We start from the raw sequence: 22,121 nt of genomic DNA, 5'->3' as shown, positions 1-22,121 counted from the left end.
CGGCCTGCTGGGAAGTGTAGTCCGCGCCTGCGCCGGCCGGAAGCGGCCTCCTCCGGGATGCGCGGCGCGCGGGGCGGGCTCGGCCAGGCGCGGGGCGGGCCCGGGCGCGCCCTCCGCGCCGCTCCCCGGCGGCCCGCGCCCGCCGCCCCGCCTCCTGTCGCGCGCAGCTGGGCCGCCGCGGCCGACGGTGGCTGCGCAGCCTCCGCCTGTGGGCGCCGGAAGCCGGGCCGGCCGCGGGGCGGCCGCGCGGCTGCGTCCTGGGATGGCGCGCCAGGTAAGGCGAGCCGGGGCGGACGCGCGGACCGGCGGACGCCGCGGCGGGTCGGCTCTGCGCGGCGCGGCCCGGGGCGGCGGGGCCGGGAGCAGCCGGGATCCGGCCAGGCCAGCCCGGTACTGGGGACTTCGTGCCCTGAAGTCCGGCTCAACTCCGCCCCCGCCCCCTCCCGGGACCCGGGGACCTGGAGTCTCAGCCCCGCCGCCCCGGAAACTCGTTCTTCGGGCTTAAGCATCGACCTCCCCCTGCGTGTCTCCTTTTCTGAACAAGTTATCCTGAGAGTGGTGGGCATGAAGGCCTCGGGGGAACCACTAAGTCTGATACTTTTATTTTTCTTAAGATCCCGGCTCCCAGGGAGTGGGGAGGTGGGAGTGGGGAGAAATAGATCAAAGAGATTCCAAGTTTTATCTTGGTAAGAAGCATAGTGGTGAATCCGAGAGCTGGAGGAAGAGCCCCATCTGCTGTCATGGCCTGGGCACATTTGGGGCTGAGTTTGTGGTCAGTGAAAATGCCAGTGGGGAGTTGCAGGGTTTTATGGACAGGAGCTAGCTGTGCAATTGTGGTGGCCCCTGAACTTCGACTAGCTTTCGGCAACCGTGTTGGAATAGTGGCAGAGACTATGCCAGGACCTTGGCATCACAAGTACCCAGTAAGCATCTTGGGAGAAGCCAGGAAGCCAGATGGTGCAGGGCAAGGGCAGTCTTTGTAGCTCCTGCTGACAGGGCAGTCCAAGGACATGCCTTGCTCAGATATGCCCACTATCCTCATCCTAGGGCATCCTCATACAGTAGTTTTCTGTTCTTCAAAACCAGGGTGTTGGAACACGGTGTTTCAGATCTAACGTGAGTGGAAGGATGCATTCTCATGCTTTGACTTCATGGAGAAGTTGGCCTGGATTGGCCTTGGGGAGTGCAAGGTCACAGTGAGACAGAGGCTGGCAGGTGGTGCCCAGTCTTCATGTCCAGTGTGACTCCCAGGAGCCCAGGACCTTGTGAGCACAGTGAGGGCAGTGTGTACAGGGTCTGATCTGGTAGTCCGAGACACACTGGGAGAATTCGTCTAGGCTGGCAAGGACCGTGAGAAGTGGACAGGTCCTGTGGGCACTGCAGTTTTGTATGGGGCTAGTCATGCAGGAGAAGGGGTGTTTTAAGAGGCGGCTACAGTAGGCCTGGATCAGCCCCCAAAACTTTCCTCTGTTGGTTGTGGGAGGGGAGCAAAGTTGGCTTTCTTCCTCTGAAGATGAACTTTTGCACACTTACTTATTCACACACACACACACACACACACACACACAGCTCACTCTTCCTCCACTTTCCTGAACACTGAGAAGCCTCTGATAGGAGCACCTACCCAGGCCACAGTAAGTTCCTGTATTTCTTTATAACTCCATCGCCCAGGAGTCCATCTTGAGACCAGGGTGGTGAGAGCTCTGGAAAGCATCGCTCACAGATGTCTAAAAAAGCCAGATATATTTAGCCTGGAGATAAAAGGTTCCCAGGAGGTCAGGAATAGTGTGTGGAAGAGCTGGAGGTGGCAGGCTGTGCCCTGCTGGTGGACGTTAGCAGGCAGACCTGGCTGCAGACCAGTCAGCATTTTTTCCAGGCATTTTTCCTATATCAATTGATTTTTATCTCCACATCTTCCTTATGAGATAGAATGTTATCCTGATGTTATAGATGAGTTTGCTTTGGTGCAAATGAGTTTAGTATTTTGGCTAAAGTCCCATAACTAATCTGGTGGTGTTCATTGCACCCCTGGATTATGGATCCCAGGAGAATCAGCTTATACTAACCAAACTCACAGAAGACAGATAAATCAGAATGCTGTGCTTTGAGGGTGTCCCCCCAAATTTCATGTGTAGGAAACTTAATTCCTAAAGTCAGATGTGAATGCCTTTTGGGAGGTGTTTGGGTCTGAGGGCTCTGTCCTCATGAATGCATTACTCCATTCATGGATTAATAGTTATCCAGGGAGTGGCCTTGTATAAAAGGGAGAGAGAAAGAGAGAATCACCTCACCATATTATGCCCTGCGTTAGGTCATGATGCAGCAAGAAGGCCTTGGCGAATGCCCTCAACCATGGACGTCCCAGCCTCTAAAACTGTAAGAAATAAATGTCTGTTCTTTATAAATCACTCATTCTCAGGTGTAGAGGTGTCAGGCTAGCTCAGGTGCAGGTAAGGGCCGCAGAGTCAACACCCACAAACTCTGGGAGTTGGGTGGAAGCAGGCTTATGGCGAGCAGCCTGCAGACTCGTTGATTGCAGGAACAGGTATACATTTTATAAGTTTCTTGCCCAATCACAATGTGCCACGGGGGTCAGACCACCAGGTTCCTATACAGGTTCCCTTGGTAACACTAGGTCAATTTGGGGCAGTTGTTTACTTTCCTAAGTAGGAGAAGCGGAATGCTCCTCCCTGCAGATTTACACACTTGAGACATTAACTGCTGTGAGCCAAGGACTAAGATTTCTCCCAACACTCGTGTATTCTGTTACAGAAACAGAAAATGGACTAAGACACAGATTAAGCCAATTGCTTACAAGGAAAATAGAACTGACAGCCAAACTGGAAATACATGGTGGCCAATTAAGTCTTTGGCCACTGTCTTGTTTGTTTTGTGCTGCTATACCAGAACACCTAAGACAGGGAAATTTGTAAAGAACAGAGATTTATGTCTCACAGTTTTGGAAGGTCACAAGTCTAAGATCAAGGGACCAGGATCTGGCCCATGTGGAAAGGGAGAGGGCAAGAGAGAGGAAGAGCAAGGGGCTGAACCCAGCCTTTTATCAGGAAAGCATCCCAAGATGTCTAACCTGCTCTCATGCCACCAGTCCATTCATGGCCTGATTACATCACACAATTCCCACCTCTCAACACTGGCATTAGGGATGAAGTTTCCAACACATGGACTCTGGGGTCACATTGACACCATAGCACCACCTGCAGTGGAATCTGCATGGGAAGCCAGATGCTGACCCAGAGCTGCCTGGGGAGCATGCAGGTTTGCTCCAGAGAGTGGCCGAAGCTTCCACTGCTTTCAGGAAAGCTCCACAATGCAGGTAGAGCATGCTAGCTGCCTGGTGGAGGCCAGGGACACTCAGACCAGGTGGTTTGTGACACACTGCCACTCTGCTGGCACACCCTCTCCAGGTAGCATGTAGTGCTGTTGACCCATCTCCATCTTTTATGCTCCTCCAGGCCCTGGAGAGGTCCACAGGCAACACCTGTACACTCGAGGCACTGTTGGGTGGCACATGGCTGGGCCATGGCTCTGGTCACACCTTCCAGTGGCTAATCATTCCCACTTGCCTCAACTACAGCAGTGAGACAGTTGGACTACAAATAGGGGCTTCCAACATTTTTGACTCTGTGACCCCCCTTCTTACCTTCCCCAGTCCCCCACAGTGTTATGCTCAGTGCATCACGTAGTTTTTTCACATATTTTAAAGTAAATTCTTATTACTTTTAAAGGACATGCGTGTTGGCCTTCACAGCACCTGTACATGTTTAAACTCAATAATCAAGGAGTACAAGTAAAATGTGCCTGCTCAGTCCATAGGTGGCACTTGTGTCCATTTGGTCCCTGGGTCTGTTGTGACAAGTCTGAAGCTTCCAGGGGTCTGCAGCCTTCAGGTGGACTGACCAACTGACTGACTTTGATGACCTTGGCCCTGTTGCACTCTGCAAACCCCCATGATTCCCAAGCCCTGATTGGGGAGGACTCAAGGGAAGAAGGAAGAGGGTGCAGCAGGAGAGCAGAGAGGCCCAGCTGTTGGAGGGGAGGACTGAGGAGTGATGGAACAAACACAGTTGGACATAAGGTGGCCCAGTATAATGGAGCCCTGTGCTGGAGTCCCCAGGAGCATCCAGGACTCAGGAATCCCTAGGAAGAGAAGTAGGTCATCAGACCCACAGCCGTGATTCATTACAGTGGGAGGACACACAGTAAACACAGCAGGTGGCAGAGACACAGGGAGTGAGGTCACTGGAAATGGGTGGGCAGCTTCCCAGGGGTCTCCTCCAGGTACCCCTAACACCGGATGCACTTAACTCTTGCACGGAGCTGTGCTGAACCGTGTGAGAAGTTGTGCATCTAGACAGTCGCTGGAGAAGCTGTCTCTGGCTGGGTAGGTGGATGCAGTGGGTAGACTGCATGATGCTCCTGTCGGCTGTCAGGGTGACAGGCAGGGGTGTACAGTGAGTGAGTGACAAGGCTGCCAGTTAGAAGCAGTGACAGTTTTTAAATCACTGACTTGAGTAGATGAAACAAGCCAGGAGTTTTCTTTGCTTTATCAGTATCTTCATTTTCTTTAATAATTTCTTACAAACCATAGTTTGCCTTTGTTTCTGAACCAGAAAGACACGTCTCAAAATTTAAGTTTTGCTTGATTTATTTAAAGTTCATTTTTGCCTTAACTTTAAATTCATACCTGTCAGATGCTGGTCATTTTCCAGGGTGTCATGGTTGTTTTAAAATCCACTGAATGACAGTTTTTAAAGAAACTAAGACAAAAGGGTTGCTTTTATCTTAAAAAAACCACAGGGTAGCAGAAGATGAGCGTGGGAGGGATAGAAGCTATGCGAGTTTAACATGTAGAGGAAGAAGACCATCTCCAGAGCTATCCAGGGTTCCCAGATTTCTTCTGGGTACTTCTCCAAGAAAGGCACAGCATGTAACACACTCCCATCCCTAAGGAAGAGGGGGGCAAGGCCAGAGAGGGGTCTGGGGTAAGGAGCATGGCAAGGTGGGGACAGCTGGACTGCATCCTGGAGTGTCATTGGACAGGGGTCCAAGGAGGTTCCTCCAAGGGGACAGTGGGACCTTAACTCAGCCCCAGCAGGTTCTTCAGTATGCTGCTAAAAAGAACAGGACATGTCAAAAGCCAGGCACAGGGAAAGGTGTGGATGCCCTCCCCTCAAGACAGTGACTCACCAGGGTTGAGCTCTCCGACTCAGGATTTTCCTGGGAAAAGAAGTGCAGTTTCCCAGGCAAACTTCTTTGAAAATCAAATACCACGTCAGTCTTTTGATATTTAAGTTTCAGAATGTTTCTTCTTGGTTAAGCAGTCTAGCCATAAATCAGCGCAGGCTCATCGTGCGGGTCTTTGAATCTGGTGGTGTTTAAATGGGTGTTTTTGTTCTGGTTGACCTGGTGCAAATGCACTGGAGGTTTTTTCACTGACTAAAGAGACGAGCTTGGCTGGTCCTGCTCAGAGACCTGGACCTCCATCTAGTTAAGGGGCCCTTTATCTTTCTCCCAGAGAGTCTACCTGTACAGAAGGGCTTTGTGGGCTTCACCTCATTGAGCTTAATGCCTGTATGCTGCAGGGTCCCCGTGGGGATGCACTGTGTGAACAGGTCGGTCCTCAAAGGGCAGGCAGGACCTGAAAAGTGAGACAGACTCTGCCCACCAGAGGCCTGGGGTCCAGTCCCCCAGCTAGAAACCTAGACTCAGTCTGGCAGCAGAGGGTCTATATAAGAACTGTGGCCAAAAGATTGGACCTTGAAGATCAAGGGCCTTAAACACAAGCCAGAGGGGTCACAGGCTGACAGACTGTCTCTAGACCTGCAAGGCTATGTGGGTTCTCTCTCTCGCCCTCTGTTTTCCTCCCTCCCCCTCTCTTCTTCCACCTCCATGGTGCTGAGAGGAACAACCTTCAAACTTCACTTGATTCCTGAGTGTTGTAGCATCCCTCCTAAAAAGAATAGTTGTGTTTTTTTTTTCTTATATAGATGTGTGTCTCTATCCCTAATAAAAAATGCTAAAATCTAAAGTGTTCCCAAATCCAAAACTTTTGAGCAGCATGCTACATGTGGAGAATCCCACACCTGAGCTCACGTTCAGAATGCAGGCACATTAAAAATACCTTCAGGCTATATGTATAAAATACATAGGAAACATAAATGAATTTCATTTTTAGACTTGAGTCCTGTGCCCAAGATATCTCATTATGTAGAAGCAAATATTCCCAAACTGGAAATCTAAAACACTTCTGGTCCTGAGCGGTTGGGATAAGGGATCCTCAACCTTAGTTGGCTTTATTAGTCAACTCTCTTTTATTTTAATCCTCGGTACTAGGATCTCAGGTCTTGCACATTCTCAGGGAAGTATGCTTACTAACTCAAATAATCTAACAAGGTGAATTCCAGGCTGGCCAGGGTTGCCATCCAGGGTTGACTTTTGCTGGGGCCTAGAGGCTGGGGGACATGAGGCTGTTGTTTTTCCCTGGGCTGCTGTAACAGAGCCACAAACCCAGGCCTTCAAGCAACAGAGTTTCATTCTCTCCAAGTCTGGAAGCCTAGAAATGAGGTGTTGGTAGGGCCATACTCCCTCTGGAAGCTTGAGGGCAGGCTCCTTCCCTGCCTCTTCCAGCTTCCAGGGGCCCCATGCTTTCCTTGGCTTGTGGCTGTCACTCCAATATCTCCCTCCATCTTCACATGACTTCCTCCCCTCTGCATCTGTCTCTGTGTCTCTTCTCTTTAAATGGACACAAGTTACCTGGTTTAAGGACTACAGTACTTGTGTGACTTCTCTAACTAGTTACAACTGCAGTGACTCTATTTCCGAGTGAGGTCACATTAACAGATGCTGGAGGTTAGAGTTTCAACAAGTCCTCCTGGGGACCCAGCTGACCACCAGCACTGTCTCTAGCAATTCTTGTTGCTTCTGGTATTAGGTCCCACCCATCCACTGCTCCTGCCCCTGGTGTCTACCCAGAGACACGTGCAGGTCCCTGAGCTGAGGGTCAGCTGGGCTGGGCCCTGCTGGCAGGGACAGCCAATATTCCCGAGACTGCCCACAGGTGCCCATCAGCTTCAAGGACTTGGAGGTGCGGTTCTCCGAGGAGGAGTGGCGGCTGCTGGAGGAGCGACAGCGGGAGTTCTACCGAGACGTGATGCGGGAAAACTACGAGACGCTGGTCTCTGTGGGTACGGCGCCACCGGCCTCCCTGGGGTGCAAGCAGCAAGCGCGACTAGGAGTGGAAGGGGAAGGCTGGAGTCCAGGGCGCCCTGAGACTGCAGGACCCCCGTCCCCACCCAGCCTTAGTCTTCTCATCTACGAAAGGAACGGGTTTAGGGGCCTCCTGAGCGCTGGGCCGGGCCTCCTGTTCACCTGGGTACCGTTTGGTGAGGTGTGTGGTGACCCTGGGTCCTACTGCTCTGGTTCTGAGTGTGGGTGACCTCACCAACGTGCAGAGACATACGCAGGTGTGCATGTGCCAGGGCCACAACTGGATTCTGGGAGGGAGAAATCATTCTGTTTCCACGGTGACTGTCCTTGCTTTTCTCCCCAGGGACAGATGAGCTGCTTCCCCTTTCTGCTTTCCTGTCACCTACGGAGCCTGCAGGGGCCATGGAAGGAGGGAGTCACAGTGATGAGGGGCAGGAGCCTCCTACAAGGGGAAGCCCCCAGGGTAAGTCCCGGGGCTCCCCCTCCCACTCATGGTCCTCAGGTGACACTCTGACCTCAACCTGCTTAATCTAGCCCTCCTTACCCCAGCGACCCTGGCTTTGACCTGTCACCACTCTGGGCTAGGAGCCTGTTACATATTGTCCATTTCATAGAGCAGGGCTCAGAAGAAACCAGGGCCACCCTGGAGAACACACCCACCAGAGGCCCCTTCCTGCCTGCACTGGACCCCTTCTCCCTGCCGCCCCTGCAGAGCCAGCCTGCAGCTCCACTGATGGTAGACCAGCTCCACAGGCCCAGACCGGGCAAGGCTGGGAGTTTAGGGGTGCCAGGAAAGGCAGAGGGCCAGATGGCGAAGACAGCCCTGCTCGACATTCCCTTCCTTAAAAAAGGAGACAGGGGTAGAAGACCCCTGCTCCCCCACACACCCTGCTCCTGCCCCATCCTGACTGATCCTTAGATCACCGCTTGATCTGAGTCCCCGGGGCTCATGGGAGGGACATCAGGCTCTCCTGGGCTGCTCCTCCTGTGTTCAGGAGTGCTGCCTGAGAGCCAGGTGTCACAGCTCGTGCAGAAGCATGGTGCTGAGCAGACAGGGCACAGGGCTCACTGTGGCCCTCCACAGGAGGACAGCCCCGGCACAGCCTGCACCTCAACGCTCTGGTGCAGTTGGTGAAGGGGATCCCAGAGTTCTTGTTCGGGGAAGTCAAGGACACTGAGGACGTCCCTGAGAGCAGGGGAACCAGCCTGGACCAGGAGAGAGTGAGCCCTGAGGGTAAGTCAGACAGCCAGCGCGGCCTTTGTGGTGCTCACAGCCTTTCCACAAGGTGAAGTTCAAGTCCTCACACTGGGTACAGGGTGCCTGCCAAGCTCCTCTCCATTCCTGGCCCCTGGCTGTATGTCTGGCCTTTGAGCTCCTGGGTCACAGTGGGTGCAGAGTAGCTTTCTCTTGGTGGTTTCTTCTCTTGGGCTTTCTCATGGTGGTTTCTTCTTTGTGGATCCAGCCACCCCCTGGTGGCCCCACCCTGTCGCCTTGGGCCCTGCGTGGTAGGTGAGCAATGTTTATTGATGTGCAGATGAGGGAGGGAGAGAAACTGAGCCTTTCCAAGTGGCCAGTGAGATCCAGGTCAGTTCCCAGCCCTGTGCTCTTTCCACCATACCAGGCATCTATCCTTCCCCTGGTCCCTGCTCACTCACTTCAGGTCCCACCTCCCCTGGAATCCGTTCCTCCAGCTCCACTCAGTTGGTGGCATATGAAAATGGAACCCAGAAAGGCTGGTGGAATGCAGGTTTAGAGCTGCTTGGCAATTCTCAGTACACAACCAGGGCTGTCAACCTGGTATCAGCTCAGTGGTGGCAGTACCTAGGTCCCTGCTGTCCTGGCCATTGTTAGTAGAATGTGGCAAGGAAGGACCCAGGTGACAGTGACAGGAGCATGGCAGCATTCTTGTCTTCTCCCCCTCAACAGCAATCGTGGCAGTGGAGGTTTGCCCTCCCCAAGGTCTGCTCAGCTGCCTTCCGGACAGCCCTGTGTGCCGGCCCAGCCTGGCTACGACACCTGCCAGCAGTTCATCCTCCAGTAGTCCACCTGGGGACAGGGGACTGGGAAGGCCCCTCCTCATCAGTGAGTCTGACTGAGTGATGATGGGGACCATCAGCATTTCCAGGTCCTTGACCCTGGAGTCAGGGAACTTGGAACATCACCCTCTTCATTTTCTCTGGGACTCAGTTTCCTCTGCTGCTAAGTGGGGGTGAAGGTCATGGGAAGCAGAACTGTACACTTGGCCTCTGCTGTGGAGACCAAAGGGGAGGAGGTGTGATGCCTGGTCCTCAGGAGGCCTCTCACCCACCCCTTACTGCTGAGAACCATGTGCACACATGGGGATCCCCAGGCAGTTTCTAACACCAGGACCCAGCAGGTAACGTACCTGTGTGCACCCCTTCTGATTCTCAGACCTTCTTATCAGAGCCTAACTGCAGAGGAGGCCACAGTAGCCTCTAGGATTTCTCTGGGGTCTCATTTTATCTTTAAAAATTCTTGCAAATTTGCATTTCTCTAAATATCTTTTTATTAAAATATTTTGAAGTAATATGGAATAAGATTGGTATTCCCAAAAAAACCAGCCTCCTGCAGCTGGGGTTATGGCTCAGTGGTAGAACGCTCACCTAGTATGCATGAGGCACTGGGTTTGATTCTCAGAACCACATAAAAAATAAATAAGTAAATAAATAAATAAAATAAAGGTATTGTGTCCATCTACAATTTAAAAAAAAAAAAAAAAAAGGGCAAAAAACCAGCCTACTTAGCCTCTGATTTCAGGTGTCATCCACCTACATGCCCTGACTTGAAAAGCACGAGTGTGAGATTGTGGCTGGTATATTGAGGTTGCAGGTATCAATTGCTGAGCCAAATTCAGAGGCCGAGGTCGGGAGGAAGTGTCCAGGCATGTTCAGAGTGAATGGTCTTGGTATTTGCAGTTCAACTGGAAGGAAACAGGGAAAGGCCCCCAGCCCTCTTGGAACAAGTCCTCCAAAGCTAGCTCCTGGGACTTGTCTGCCCCAGGAAGTTGGGGAACTAGAGAGGTCTCTCCTCGTGAGGACCGGACCTGGGTGATTCCAAAGTGGAGGCTAGAAAGGCCTTCCTTGTCTTCTGTAACAGAAACTGATGACAAACCATGGCCAACAGGAAGAGGAGGCCCAGGAACAACAGGTGAGGAGCTGAGCCCTCCCACCTGCAGCCCTGGCCAGAGGAAGAGCCACCAAACGCAGGAGAAAGGAACCACAGGGACTGGTGAGAGTCTGGCTTTCCTGGAGATGGGATTGGCCCGTCCTGGAACTGAGTGGTTGGTCTGCAGTGGGGGCGTTCAGTTTATATGAGGTGGTCTTGTCTCTCCCATCTCATAGCAACCTGACTGGTCAGGCCTTGTCTGTTCACATGGCCGGTTCTCAGCTGCCCAGAGATCCCACTGACTACAAGGTCCCATGCTGCCCCATCTGGACTACAGTGACTTCACTCACCTCACTGACCTTGTCTGTGTGCAGGAATCTCTCCTGGGAACAGCCCCTTGCAAGGCCTCATCAACTGTCTGAAAGAAATCCTTGTGCCTGGGCCCCAGAACCCTGAGGCAGCCCCAAACTTACTGCCTGCTGTCCCTCTCCTGGGCGCCTCAAGGCCAGCCACAGTGGAGCTGGTGCCAGCAAGCCCACCCTGGCCAGGTGAGTCCTTGGGCACCTGACACCCTCAGGCCGAGGTCTCCAAAGCCCCTAGAAAGCCATTCTGTAGGTGTTTCTCTATTCCACACTGTCTCCCTTAAGGATCATTACCAACCTGGCTGCTCCTGTATCCCCAGTGTCATGTGACTGAAGCCAGGCGACTCTTTTAAGGATAGCATTTGGATAGAAAAAGCACACTGCCCTGGCTTGCTTTTCGTTCTTTACTCTTCCTAACCTGGGACTCAGGAGAAGAGCCACAGCACTCAGGTGTTACTTCTGTTAATACTCAGCAGGGTGCTTAGAGCGCCCCTGGTCTAGACAGCCAGTGGGGCAGGAGCTCTGACCTGGAGTGACACTTTATTATTATTTTTATTTTTTAAATCTTTTCTCTTTAAATACTGCCTGCTTTATTTTATTTTATTTTATTTTTTCTCAAGTTTTCTTTTTCTTTTTTAATTGTATTGGTTCTCTTTAGTTATACATAATGGTAGAATCCATTTTAAAAGCCGCTGATCCTTGGTTGCAGCATCTCAAGGAGATAGTCATTCCCTCCAGAGGGCAAGGTGGGGTGGGGTCAAGTCCAAGTGTGCCTGCCTCTTGTGGACGCTGTATGTGTCACAGCCTCCTCAAAGGTAAGCTGTACTCAGGACCAGGGCACTGTCCAGTGCCCGCTTTCTTCACTCCGCTCTGAGTGCCTCCCCACTCATCCGTCCCATTCTGGAGGGTTAGGGTTAGGCATTTGTAAACTGGGCACCAAAATGACACTGGCTTAAACAGGACCAAATGAGACATGGGAAGACCCAGCCCACATCTGCAGATTCCTGGTCCAGTAGCCTCTCACTCACATCCTGCATGGCCGAGGGAGTGAGTACCCGGCAGAAGGATAGGCTGGCCATGGAATAGAAGCTATGAAAGTAATGTATCAAGAGATAAAAGCAAAAAGGCAAGAATTCTATATTTTCAAAGCACATGTGTGACTTCTAACAAAGAAAAGTCCCCCCGCTTTATTTATAGCGGTACAGATCAAATGGGATCAGTTGGTACAAGGTTTCAGTGTGGGAGAAGTCTTGTTACGCTGCTTGCTTCTCTGTGTGGCAGGGGTCTTGGTGTAAACAGGTCATTTGGCGTTGGTTCTCATCTCAGGCTGTTTGAACTTGGAGCTGTGAGCTAGGTCAGGGTGCCAGTGTGACTCGGGCATTCTTGAACTGGGGGATTCCTCCCAGCAGTTCCCAAAGGAGCAGCTTCCCTGCCTAATGGATCAAGCATTGCTCAGGCTACACACAGCTCACCGATGCTCCCAGCACCCTTCTAACTGCACGCTGGACGGTCCCCGTCTGGTGCTAGGACTGGACTCTGGGCGCTGGTGGACATGTGTGCCTTTTTCCCTTAGTGAAGACTGAGTCACCTTCAGGGGATCCTCCCCTCCAGGGTCTGCTGAACTGTCTGAAAGAGATCCCAGAAGCCCAGGACAGACGCCCCAGCCCCTCAGGAGCAGGGGACCTGCAGCTACAGGAGGATCCAGGGGCCTTGAAGAGGAATTCTGGAGGTAAAAGCCACCTGCTGAGCTGAGGGGAGGGGAGGGGAGCTGCCACAAGCAGGGCTGTGGGTGACCCTCTGCAACAAAGCATGCAGGCAGGCCCCAGTCAGAAGGGCCAGATGCTGGGCACCGTCACTCTGCAAGTGGAGCGAGGCATGGAGGAGGTGCTTGGTCAGTACGCGATCCTTGTCCAGACTGACTTTCATAGAAGGAAGTAAAAGTTCAGAAGGAAGGGATGGTGGGGAGGAAGACCAAAACATCAAAGATGGAGTTGGAGCCCAGTAGACCCTCTTGCTACACTTGTGATCAGGGGTTCCTGTCAGGTGTGTTCAGGCTGGGTGGTGTGACTGGGATTTGGGCTAGCCTCAGATTTTCTGGTCTGGTGGCAGGACTTGGATTTGGGTTACCCATCAAGTCTGTTTACACTGGGTGGTTTGCCTAGGCAGGGAGAAAAATCTGAGGGGATGTTGCTAAAGGGGCAGAGCTGACTTAATGTCTCTTCAGAAAGCTCCAGAGCAACCTGAAGGGATGTTGATGGAAGTAGGAATGTGATTTGGGTTTGTGCTGGTGATTGAGAAGTGACTGTACCCAGGCACAGTGACTGCCATGGAGGCAGAGGGGCATTGGAAGCCCCCTCACCTATAAAGACCTCACAGGGCCTGGGGTGAGTGGTGACCTCCTCCACACAGGGCCCAGGTACCTCCAGACCCCTCCTACCCACCCTGGTCCTGGAACTGGCAGCACATTCGCTGTGGTGAAGGTGGAGGACAGCTGGCCCCAGAGCGCCCTGGGGCCTACATCCTGCCCGCTCAGTAGGCAGGGCCGTGGCCTCTCTGCTACTGGAGACACCAAAGGGATCCGAACACCCTGCTGGGGCCCCACAGCTCAAGGTAAGGCCTAGGTCATTTTTCCTTATGTCCTAGTGGGACTCTCCTCAGAGAAGCTTCTACAGCCCAGGAAGACCTGCCTATCCCTTAGGCAGGGAACGTGTCCCTGGGCTTCCTTCCCAAGCAGCAACCTCAGTCCACATCCTCAATCCAGGCTTGCCCAGCAACTCTGGCTTAGTCAGGACCTTCTTTGTGCACTGAGGTCCTGTCTAAGGAAGCTGGCCACTGCAGACGAGTGGTTTTCCCGATCCCTGTCCTCAAGGCCAGGGACACCTTCATTTCCTCCAGAGGAGCAGAGAAGATCAAAGCCCCCCAGGAGGGTCTGCTGCTTGGCAGGTTCTTGGAATCTGGTGCAAGACTCATCAGCCCAGCAAAAGGCAGGCCGGGGCAGCCAGCCAGAAGCCAAGCCAAGGCCTGACAGGAGGGCAGGGACCTGTAAGAGAGGGTAACAGAGTGTTCTCTCCTCTCCCAGCCAGCAGGGCCTCTAGCTCACCACTGGCGGCTCTGGAGGCCTGTCTGAAAGGCATTCCCCCAGGTGGGTCATCACCACCCAGGATACTGGCCACCTCTGGGTCCCAGAGGTCAGAGCTGCGGTCTCAAGGATCGCACAGTGAAGGTAAATGTGGCGGTGGGCCTGGGGTAGCCTTGTCGCCATGCGCACAGAGGAGGGCGGTGCTGAGGACTGTTAGTTGTCTTCCCCAGGCTTCCTGAAGCACGTGCCTTCTTCCACCGCCCTCTCTCAGCCTGTCCCCAGGCAGCTCTCCAGATTGCTGACAGCAGTGTGAGGTTCTCGCCCTCTCCTTTTCTGAGACTTCTCTTAGTTATGAGATGAAATGTGGAGTTTTGGGATTTCCGTCAGTGCCGTGGGAAACCTTGGAGAGAGATTCCCTGGGGCAGGGTCTCTGGTGCCTTCTACTCCATGGCCCAGGGGCCTCTTCTCCAGCAGCTCTGCGTGACCTGAAATGTGCTGTTTCCTGCAGAGGCCACCAAGGAGCCACCTTTGCCTCTGGGCCTGCAGGGCTGCGTAAGAGAGGGTCTGGCTCAACCCCCAGGCCCCCGAGGCACCCCCACCAGCTTTTCCTCAGCCTGCAGCTCAGATGGGGACCTGGATTTTGGGAGTCCCAGTGGGAGCCAGGGACAGCGGCTTGGAAAAGGTGAGCTACCGACCTGAGGCTGGAGTCCCTCTGGGACAAGATGTCATGCACAGCCCCTGCCCATCATGGCCTCTGGCCCAATCAGGTCTCCATGCCCTGTGCCAGAAGCAGAGCTGGGGACACTGAGGCAGCAACAAACTTGTCTCGAGTAGGGTGGGGTGGGGGCCTATTTTAGTGACTTGGCCTAGAAAGACAGGGCAGTGACTGAGATCTCTTTAATAATTTCCTGTTGCATTAAACTCTTCATTCTCCCAGCCACAAAGATGTGCCCGATTGGCCTTCAGGTTAGGGGATTATGCTTTGAATAAACCAGCTTCAGAAGTGTGCTTGGTGACCTGTGCCTTCCTGGGAAGAGTCATTCCTGGGGACTTGGGGACATTGGTGCCTTGCAGTGCTCCTGAGCATCCCTTTAACTTCTTCCCCACCTGCGTAATCCAAGTACTCTCGGTCTGTTCTTGTCCCCTGGGTGCGCACCATACCTGCTTGCATCTGTGTCCTTACCACACCTCGTGTTAATGGTAAGGCCTAGAGCTGAAGCCAGCTGGGCCATGCAGGCCTTCTCAGTATCGGAGTGCCCTGGGGAGCCTCTTGGGTGTGGGACTTTTCCCCTAAAATGCAAATGGCTTGTCTTAATTTTTAGTTTCTAATAGGTAATATAATCAAATGATTTTGTTCAAAGGCTACAAAAGGTTATATGGGAAAAGCGAAGTCTCCCTTTCCCTGCCCCTCAGCCCCCATTGTGTCTCCACAACAACCACTGACAACCACCCTCCAGAGACACCTTCCGTGACAAGCCCTGTCTCCTCACGTGGACAGTGGCATTCCAGGAAGGTCCCCACCTTGCTTTTATCTAAACACTTGCCCTTGGTGTGTTTCTGCATTCTGTCCTGCTAGCCCTTGGCCACCAACACCACTTCATTCTTTTGTCAGGGCAGTGTCCTGGGGTGTACTTCTTTTGCATGTCCTAAGTAACCCAAATGCAGGGGCCTTCCCGCTGCCCCTCAGGAGCTCCCAGCCCAGCCTGCAGCACCCTCCCCTGCCCCAGAACCAGCAAACATCCTATGGTAGCTTATGCTCTCCCCCTCCAGATCCATGTAGCTAGAGTTACCAGCAGTTACCAGCAGAGGCATATGGACAGTGCTGTCCACTTGCCGGGAAAAGGGTCTTCCCTCTAGAATTCCTCAACTCCTTCTTGTTGCTGGCACAACTCCATCACTAGGAACATAATTTTTACAATGTATTTGGTTTTTTCACAGTTGAAAACATGTAAGTTGACCTGCCATGGCCTGTCATACTCAGAGGACAGAAACCTGCAGAGCTAACCACCTTTGAGTAGTAAAGGAAACCTTAAGCACAGTCCTTAGGGCCCCTGGTGTGCTGTCATCCCTCACCATGGTGGCAGCTGGGTGCACTGAGGGAGCCTAGACCCACATCTATGGCCAGGCTCCCCCATTACAACCTTCCCCCACCCTGGGCAGGCTTCTGTGTAGGTGGCAGAGGAGACAGCAGCCTGGGCAGGTCCACCCAAGCCAGGGCTGACAGATGTTTGGGGCCAGGTCTCCACCTAGAGTCCTGAGCTACCACAATGCCCAGTGCTCTGTGCCTCCTCCGATGGCCCCTTTGCCCTGAAGAGGCAAGGCCCCTGGGGTATACAGAGCCCCGGCTTCATTCACCCAAGAGGGCCAATGTTGGATCTTTACAGGATGCTTGCCGGGAAGCTCCCCACTCCAGGGTCTAGAGAATTGTCTCAAAGAGCTGCCTGTACCCGGGCAGCGGCCTGCCTGGTCCTGCTCCTCAGCAGCAAACAAGGAGCCCAGGAGAGCGGAGCCTAAGAACTGGATGGCATACAAGGAAGGTAACTCAGTGGTGACTCTGGTACCTGGGAGTGGGACTGGGCAGCTTCTGTACCATTGGCCTGCACATTGCTGCCCCCAGCTGTCCTGGACCAGATCCACCTGAGCCAAGAAGATACTCTGGAAACAGCCAGGGCAGAGGCTTGTTTTGAGGCCAGAAAACCAGATGGTCTGTTCAGCACACATGCAGACTCACTGGTGAATGAGTGTGGGCAGAGTCCAGGACGTGTACACCCTGACCATGGTCTTCTGCTGCACCACACAGGCCTCAGCAGGACCCTCATCCACTGAGCGTCTTCATCCTGGCAAGTGAGCCTCATGTGCCTTGGTATCTGGGCACTAGTCACTGAGCTGTGGGGCTCCCAGGAAACCTCAGAGCTGAGTCCAGGAATAAAGAGATACTGGAGGCTCTGAGCAGGCTCCTGTGGGCTGGTCAGATGGAGGCTCTGGGGGCACTACTTCCCCACCCCATCTGAGACAGGCCGAGTAGGTGATTCCTGAAACTTGTGTGCCCGAGAGCCCCACAGTGGGCAGAAGTTCTCCGTCCACTCCTCTTTGGTGGCACAAGCTGCACAGGCTGACAGCCTTCTTGGCTTCTCCTTAAACAGGACTGAGGGACGAGGCCTCTGAGTCATCCTGTCTCAGACAGGGTAGAGAAGTGCCCACCAGAAGCCTGCACCTGGCCAGCCCACAGGCATCCACTTCCAGCTGCATCCCCACCTGCCATCAAGGGTTCAAAGAACAGGGGACCATCGGACCAGAGCCGTGGAAGTGGCTGCAAGATGGTGAGCTGCCTCTGGTGTTACTGACAGGTTCTCCTCCTTCCCTCTCTCATCCCATTCCCTCATGATGGAGGCAAGAGCCAGGCCAAAGCTGAAATTGGCAAAGGAAAAAGATAGAATGACCCAGTGCTAGGGAGGATGGGGTGGGAGAAGCATTGTTCTGTCCTTGGGTTTCTCCAGTGGAGACTCTGGGGTCAAGCCCCCCTCCACCCACCATGTCCAGGTAGCTTGTGCCAGCAGCTTGCTCTAGGTTTGTTTCTGGGGCAGAAGATGACTCGGCAGATCCTCTGGCTTTCCTTACCCTCCTGCCAGGCACCACCTGCCCTACCCAGCTACTGGTCTGTGTGGTGTGGGGTAGAGGGATGCAGCCTGCCGTGGGACTGCGCGGCTCACAGACCCAGGTCTTGGCCGGAACCTGACCATGCTGGCTTCTAGGGACTTGGGACTTGTAGAAAGTTCCCCAACTGACTTTGTAGAGCAGCCAGGGACTTGACCAGGCTCTGATCTCTCCATGTCCCATGGCCAAAGAGTGAGTTGTTCAGAGCCCATGTGGGCTTGGGGCTGAACTGTAAGGGAATGGGTCTGTGAATGGTCATTAAGGCAAAGTCCTGGCTGCCATCAGGTGAAAGCCAGCTGGCTCTCTTGTCGTTTGCACAGGGGCAGCCAGCAGGCCCTCCCCGCTGCACTGCCTGGAGACCTCTCTGAGAGGGATCTTGCCTGTGAGGCCCTTGCGCTTTGCCTGCTTGGTTGGCCCCGGCCCCGGCCCTGGTCCCAGCCCCAGCCCAGGCTCCAGCTCGAGCCTCAGCAGCTCTGATGAAGATGCACGGATGGAGCCTGAGCTCTGGCGGCCTCCCCTCCAGGGTAAGCCTGCTGGGGCATGGGCAGGGGTGACCATGAGCTGCCCTGCAGGACTCTGGTCAGTACTCTGATGCCAGCTTTGCTTGTGACACAGAGATGGAGCACCTTCGCAGCTGCAAGCACCCAGTCCCTCTGTCCCCTGGCCCTGGCAGGTCCCCCAGTGGCAACAGCAGCAGCAGCCCTGGTGAAGGGTCCGAGAGAAGAGAGCTTGAGGCCCACAGTGACCTTGGTGCAGGTGAGCCTGGGTCTCCCCGCAGACATCCACACTGAGGTCCACACTGAGGTCTCTAATCCCCCATTACTCTGCCTGCTGGGGCCAGAAAGCCCTCTACATTTGTCCCCTTAAGGGGAGCTGAGTCAGAAGGTGGGGCCCTTGAGCAGGGTGCCCGGAGCGATGCTTGTGAGTGTCTGTGGAGGAACCTTGGCAAGCCACCGGGTGGCATTGCATATTGTGTACTTGGTGATACGTGTGCATGTGTAGATACGTGTCTGTGTACAGAAAGTGATAACATTACCGTCCTGTAACTTTTTAAAAACTTGGCGGTCAACAAAGGAAGCATCCAAAGTGAGAATTCGTGGGGGTTGTCCTTCAGGGTTAGAAATGCCACCTGCTACCCCTGCCACCTCTCTACTCCACCCAGGCTTCATGACCCAGTGTTTGCTCCCAATAGGAAAAGCCGGAGAGGGGATAGGAGACAAGTCCCAGTCACCCAGGAGAGAAGAGACTGCAGAGAGTGCCCGCCCACCCAGCTCTCTCAGCAATACCGCAAGAGGCAGAGGTAGGGCCCAGGAAATGGTTGGGGGCTGGGGGGCTCCTCCATCCCAGGCCATGGCCTGTGCCATGTGCCAGCCCCTCGCCACGCCACATTACTCACTGCCCCATGCCCAGCAGAAAATGTCAGAGTGGCTGGCTGTAGACCAGGGATGCCCCCAGCACATCCTTGAGGTGTCTTGCTGCGGGCAGGACCTGCCTGATGGACCCCTGAGCATAAGGCTGGAGCTGCAGTGAACTCTCACGCTCTGGCGCAGCCCTCGTGCTAGGGACAGGGCAGATCTGCACACCAGAGTCCTCACTCGTGTGCCCGTTCCACCAGAGTCAGGCTCCCTGACAGACCCAGTGTCCATCTTGCATCTCATTTAATCCTTGTTTAAAAATGGAAAACTTGATTTTTTCCCCCACATTGGAACATCCTCATGTCAGGGTGGCTCTGGCAAAATGATGTGCCCCTGTCCCAGGTGCTCTGTGCTCTTTCCACAGAGGCAGCAGGGCATCCCTGGCCTGCCCCTCGGCTGGATGAAAGGCCCAGGGGTGGTGAAGAACTCAGAAGCCTGGAGCCGGGATGTGGAAGGCACAGTGTTGCAGGTGAGCTGGTGGCTTCCCTGTCCCCTCTGGGCTGGCCAGGACCCCAGCCCCCAGCTCCAAGAAGAAGACACTCTCCCCAGTTTACCACTCTGCTCGTGGGCAGGAAGTCTCACCCCAGCCACTCAGGCTGCCTCTTCCGCTTCAGTGTTCCAGTGCAGGAACCGCTGCGTTTCCACGACTCACACGCCTGTTGGAGGCAGAAACGGAGAAGTGGTTCTAAATCAATATTTAGGGTTTGAGGGGACTTCAGAGAATAGATGAAGAAACAGTGACCAGCACTTTTGAGTGGCCTGGCCAAGGTCATCCTGAATGCATTGGCTCCAAGTCACAGTAGCTCTGAGGACACCAGGGACTTGGGGTGTGGCCTGCAGTGTGGGACCTCCCTCCGGCTCACAGCTTTGGTTGCTCTTGGGGTGCACTTTGGGCCGGCCCCTGCCCTCCCTCAGGTGGAAGCACAGGGCCCCATCCTGGCTTCAGCTGAAGACCTAGACCGGGCAAGGCCTGGGGCCATGGGCCACTAGAGCCCTCGTCACCGCTGCACCTGCTGGAAAGAGAAGGGCAGAGCCTCGGCTGAAGCTCGGGCAGGGGGAGCAGATCCCTCCGCCCACTTGGCAGAGAGCCTGGAGAATGGTGGGGTCTGGCTGAGGGCTGCCTGTAAGGCTTACCTGGGGGAGCCCAGCTCCAGGGGAGGTGGGGTGAAGGATTAGATGATCTGGGGGGAGATCACCAGGGGATTCAGGCCTTTTTCCTATTTTATTTAGGGTAGGGTTAGCCTGGCTGAGTTGCCGAGGCCAGCTTTGAACTCGAGATCCTCCTGCCTCAGCCACCTGAGCTGCTGGCATTACTGGCATACACCACTGCGCCTGGCTAGATGATTTTTTGGAAAGTAATTTAAGACTTCAAATCCTCTTAATCTATAACTTGTGAGTGAGGAGAAAGAAGACAGAAGGGGCAGTTTGTATCCAAGGGCTCTGGGTACTTACTGAGTGGCCCCACTGGAAATATCCTGGTGGGTCTCACCTGGACTTCTGGCCCATCTCCTGGGTGCTTGCCCTCACCCTCAGCCTTCTGCCATGAGTGCCTTCTCTGGGCTCTTCTCACTGACCCTAGGGCAGGAATAGGTGGGACATTTGGCCCTAGTGGTTGTAGAGGAACCCTCCAATTTTTTTCCCAGAAGTTGAGAGACCACTGTCCTGGGAAAGCTTGGTCACCATGGAACCCCATCTGGTTGTTCCTATCATCAGTGTGTGGCATGGCAGGAGACAGCGATTTTGATGTAACGAACGAGGCATAGCATCCTTGTTCTCCAGTTTGAGTCACCTTCCTTCCCTCTAGAAGCCACGCTTAGAGCAGGCAGGACACTGAACACTAGTGCAAGGGATCTGGGGGTACAAGAACTCCTTACAGCACAAGAAATCTAACTTTGTCCTCACTCTGGTTTTAGCCAGGACCCAAAGGAAGCAGCTCCCCAGAGACCCACCTGAGCCACCCAGCGAGTCTCCCCCTCCAGCAGCTGTCTCACCGTTGTGGCCAGCCACCTCCCTACAGCCGCCATGCTCCTGTGGGAGGCCCCTGCAACAGGAGCTGCACAGCCTTGGTGCTGCTCTCACGGAGAAGCTGGACCGACTGGCCACGGCCCTGGCAGGACTGGCTCAGGAAGTGGCCACTATGAGGACCCAGGTGGATCGGCTGGGGAAGCGCCCCCAGGGTCCTGGGCCAAAGCGCCAGGCTTCCTGGCCCTGGTCACTCCCACGGGGACCTCGCTGGGCCAATGGACTGGGTCACAGACACACACCCTACTGGAGGCAGAAGGGCCCCACCAGACCTAAACCAAAGATCCTGCGGGTCCAAGCGGAAGGCTGCAGGACTGGTGACTCCCTGGGACTCTCCAGAGGGAGGGTCCACCTGGTGCCCCCTGATGCTCCCCCAGCAGAACCTTCCAGACCCAGACCCAGCCCATCCCAGCAACCCCCCTCCTTGGCACCCAACTGCCACACTGTACTGACTGGACACCCCTTCCTCGGACATCCTGGGTGCCACCAGGGCCCTCTCCCCACTTTTGTGCCTGCGGCCTTACCCCCCTGATGACTCCTGCAACCAGTGTAGACATGGAGCCACTGCCCGCAGGGCAGCACCAGTCAGGGTTCCAGAGCAAGCGAGGAGCTGAGCAGCTACTGGGGGAGCCCTCAGGAGAACACGGTGATGAACGCAGCCCCGTGGGGCCATCAGCAGCTCAGCTGGCTGAGGGCGCAGGAGCAGCCTGGGTGCCCTGTTGCCGGCCCCTGCTGCCCTCTGCAGGGTTGGCCTTCCTCTCTTGCTCCGTTGGCATTCCCCTTGCCGGACACCTGCCCTTTGTCCTGGTTGTGCCAGCTCAGTGGCGTCTGCTCAGGAGGCCACTGTGGGGTGTGCTCCTCACCGTGCCTCTGCTGTTCTTGGCTCAGGTTCAGTCAGATGCTGCTCCTTCCTGTCCTCACCAGGACCACCCTCACTCAGGTGGTGGCGTGCGCACACGCACAGAGCCGTGTATTGTGACCATGAGGCCCTTTTCCTAACCTTCGACCTCCTGATCTCCTAGCCCTGCAAAGGGCCAGGCCTTTGCTTTCCTGGAGTAAATATTGGCACATGTCATTTTGAGAGAAGTCTGCCCTGTGGTCTAAGCTGGATTTACCTACCTGTGTGGATTCTGAAGGGCATTAGCTGCTGAGGAAGGGCCCTTGGCTCCTCTAGGAAGGCACTCGGTGGGGACCCACTCTGGGGCATGGTTGGCTGGACTAGGCCCCCAGTACAG

The 22,121-nt window shown here is 54.5% G+C and overlaps 1 protein-coding gene across 1 annotated transcript; it reads left to right on the top strand.

Moving 5' to 3' along the window:
• Positions 1-101: 101 nt before the first annotated feature.
• Positions 102-22,119, top strand: KRBA1 (KRAB-A domain containing 1). The gene is given in 19 exon segments (XM_079149281.1): positions 102-274; positions 7,079-7,205; positions 7,571-7,690; positions 8,312-8,461; positions 9,155-9,310; positions 10,346-10,477; positions 10,729-10,902; positions 12,290-12,445; positions 13,126-13,326; positions 13,796-13,939; positions 14,304-14,477; positions 16,180-16,332; positions 16,939-17,115; positions 17,770-17,973; positions 18,065-18,205; positions 18,642-18,749; positions 19,229-19,333; positions 20,778-21,413; positions 21,416-22,119. Coding segments are annotated over 19 exon segments (3,540 nt in total). The 5' UTR covers positions 102-262; the 3' UTR covers positions 21,886-22,119.
• Positions 22,120-22,121: the final 2 nt, after the last annotated feature.

This window comes from Sciurus vulgaris, assembly GCF_902686455.1.
Source record: "Sciurus vulgaris genome assembly, chromosome: 8".
In the NCBI taxonomy this organism is placed as follows: Eukaryota; Metazoa; Chordata; class Mammalia; order Rodentia; family Sciuridae; genus Sciurus; species Sciurus vulgaris.
The sequence above is the reverse complement of the archived record's forward strand: the minus strand, read 5'-3'. Positions and strand labels throughout refer to the sequence as shown.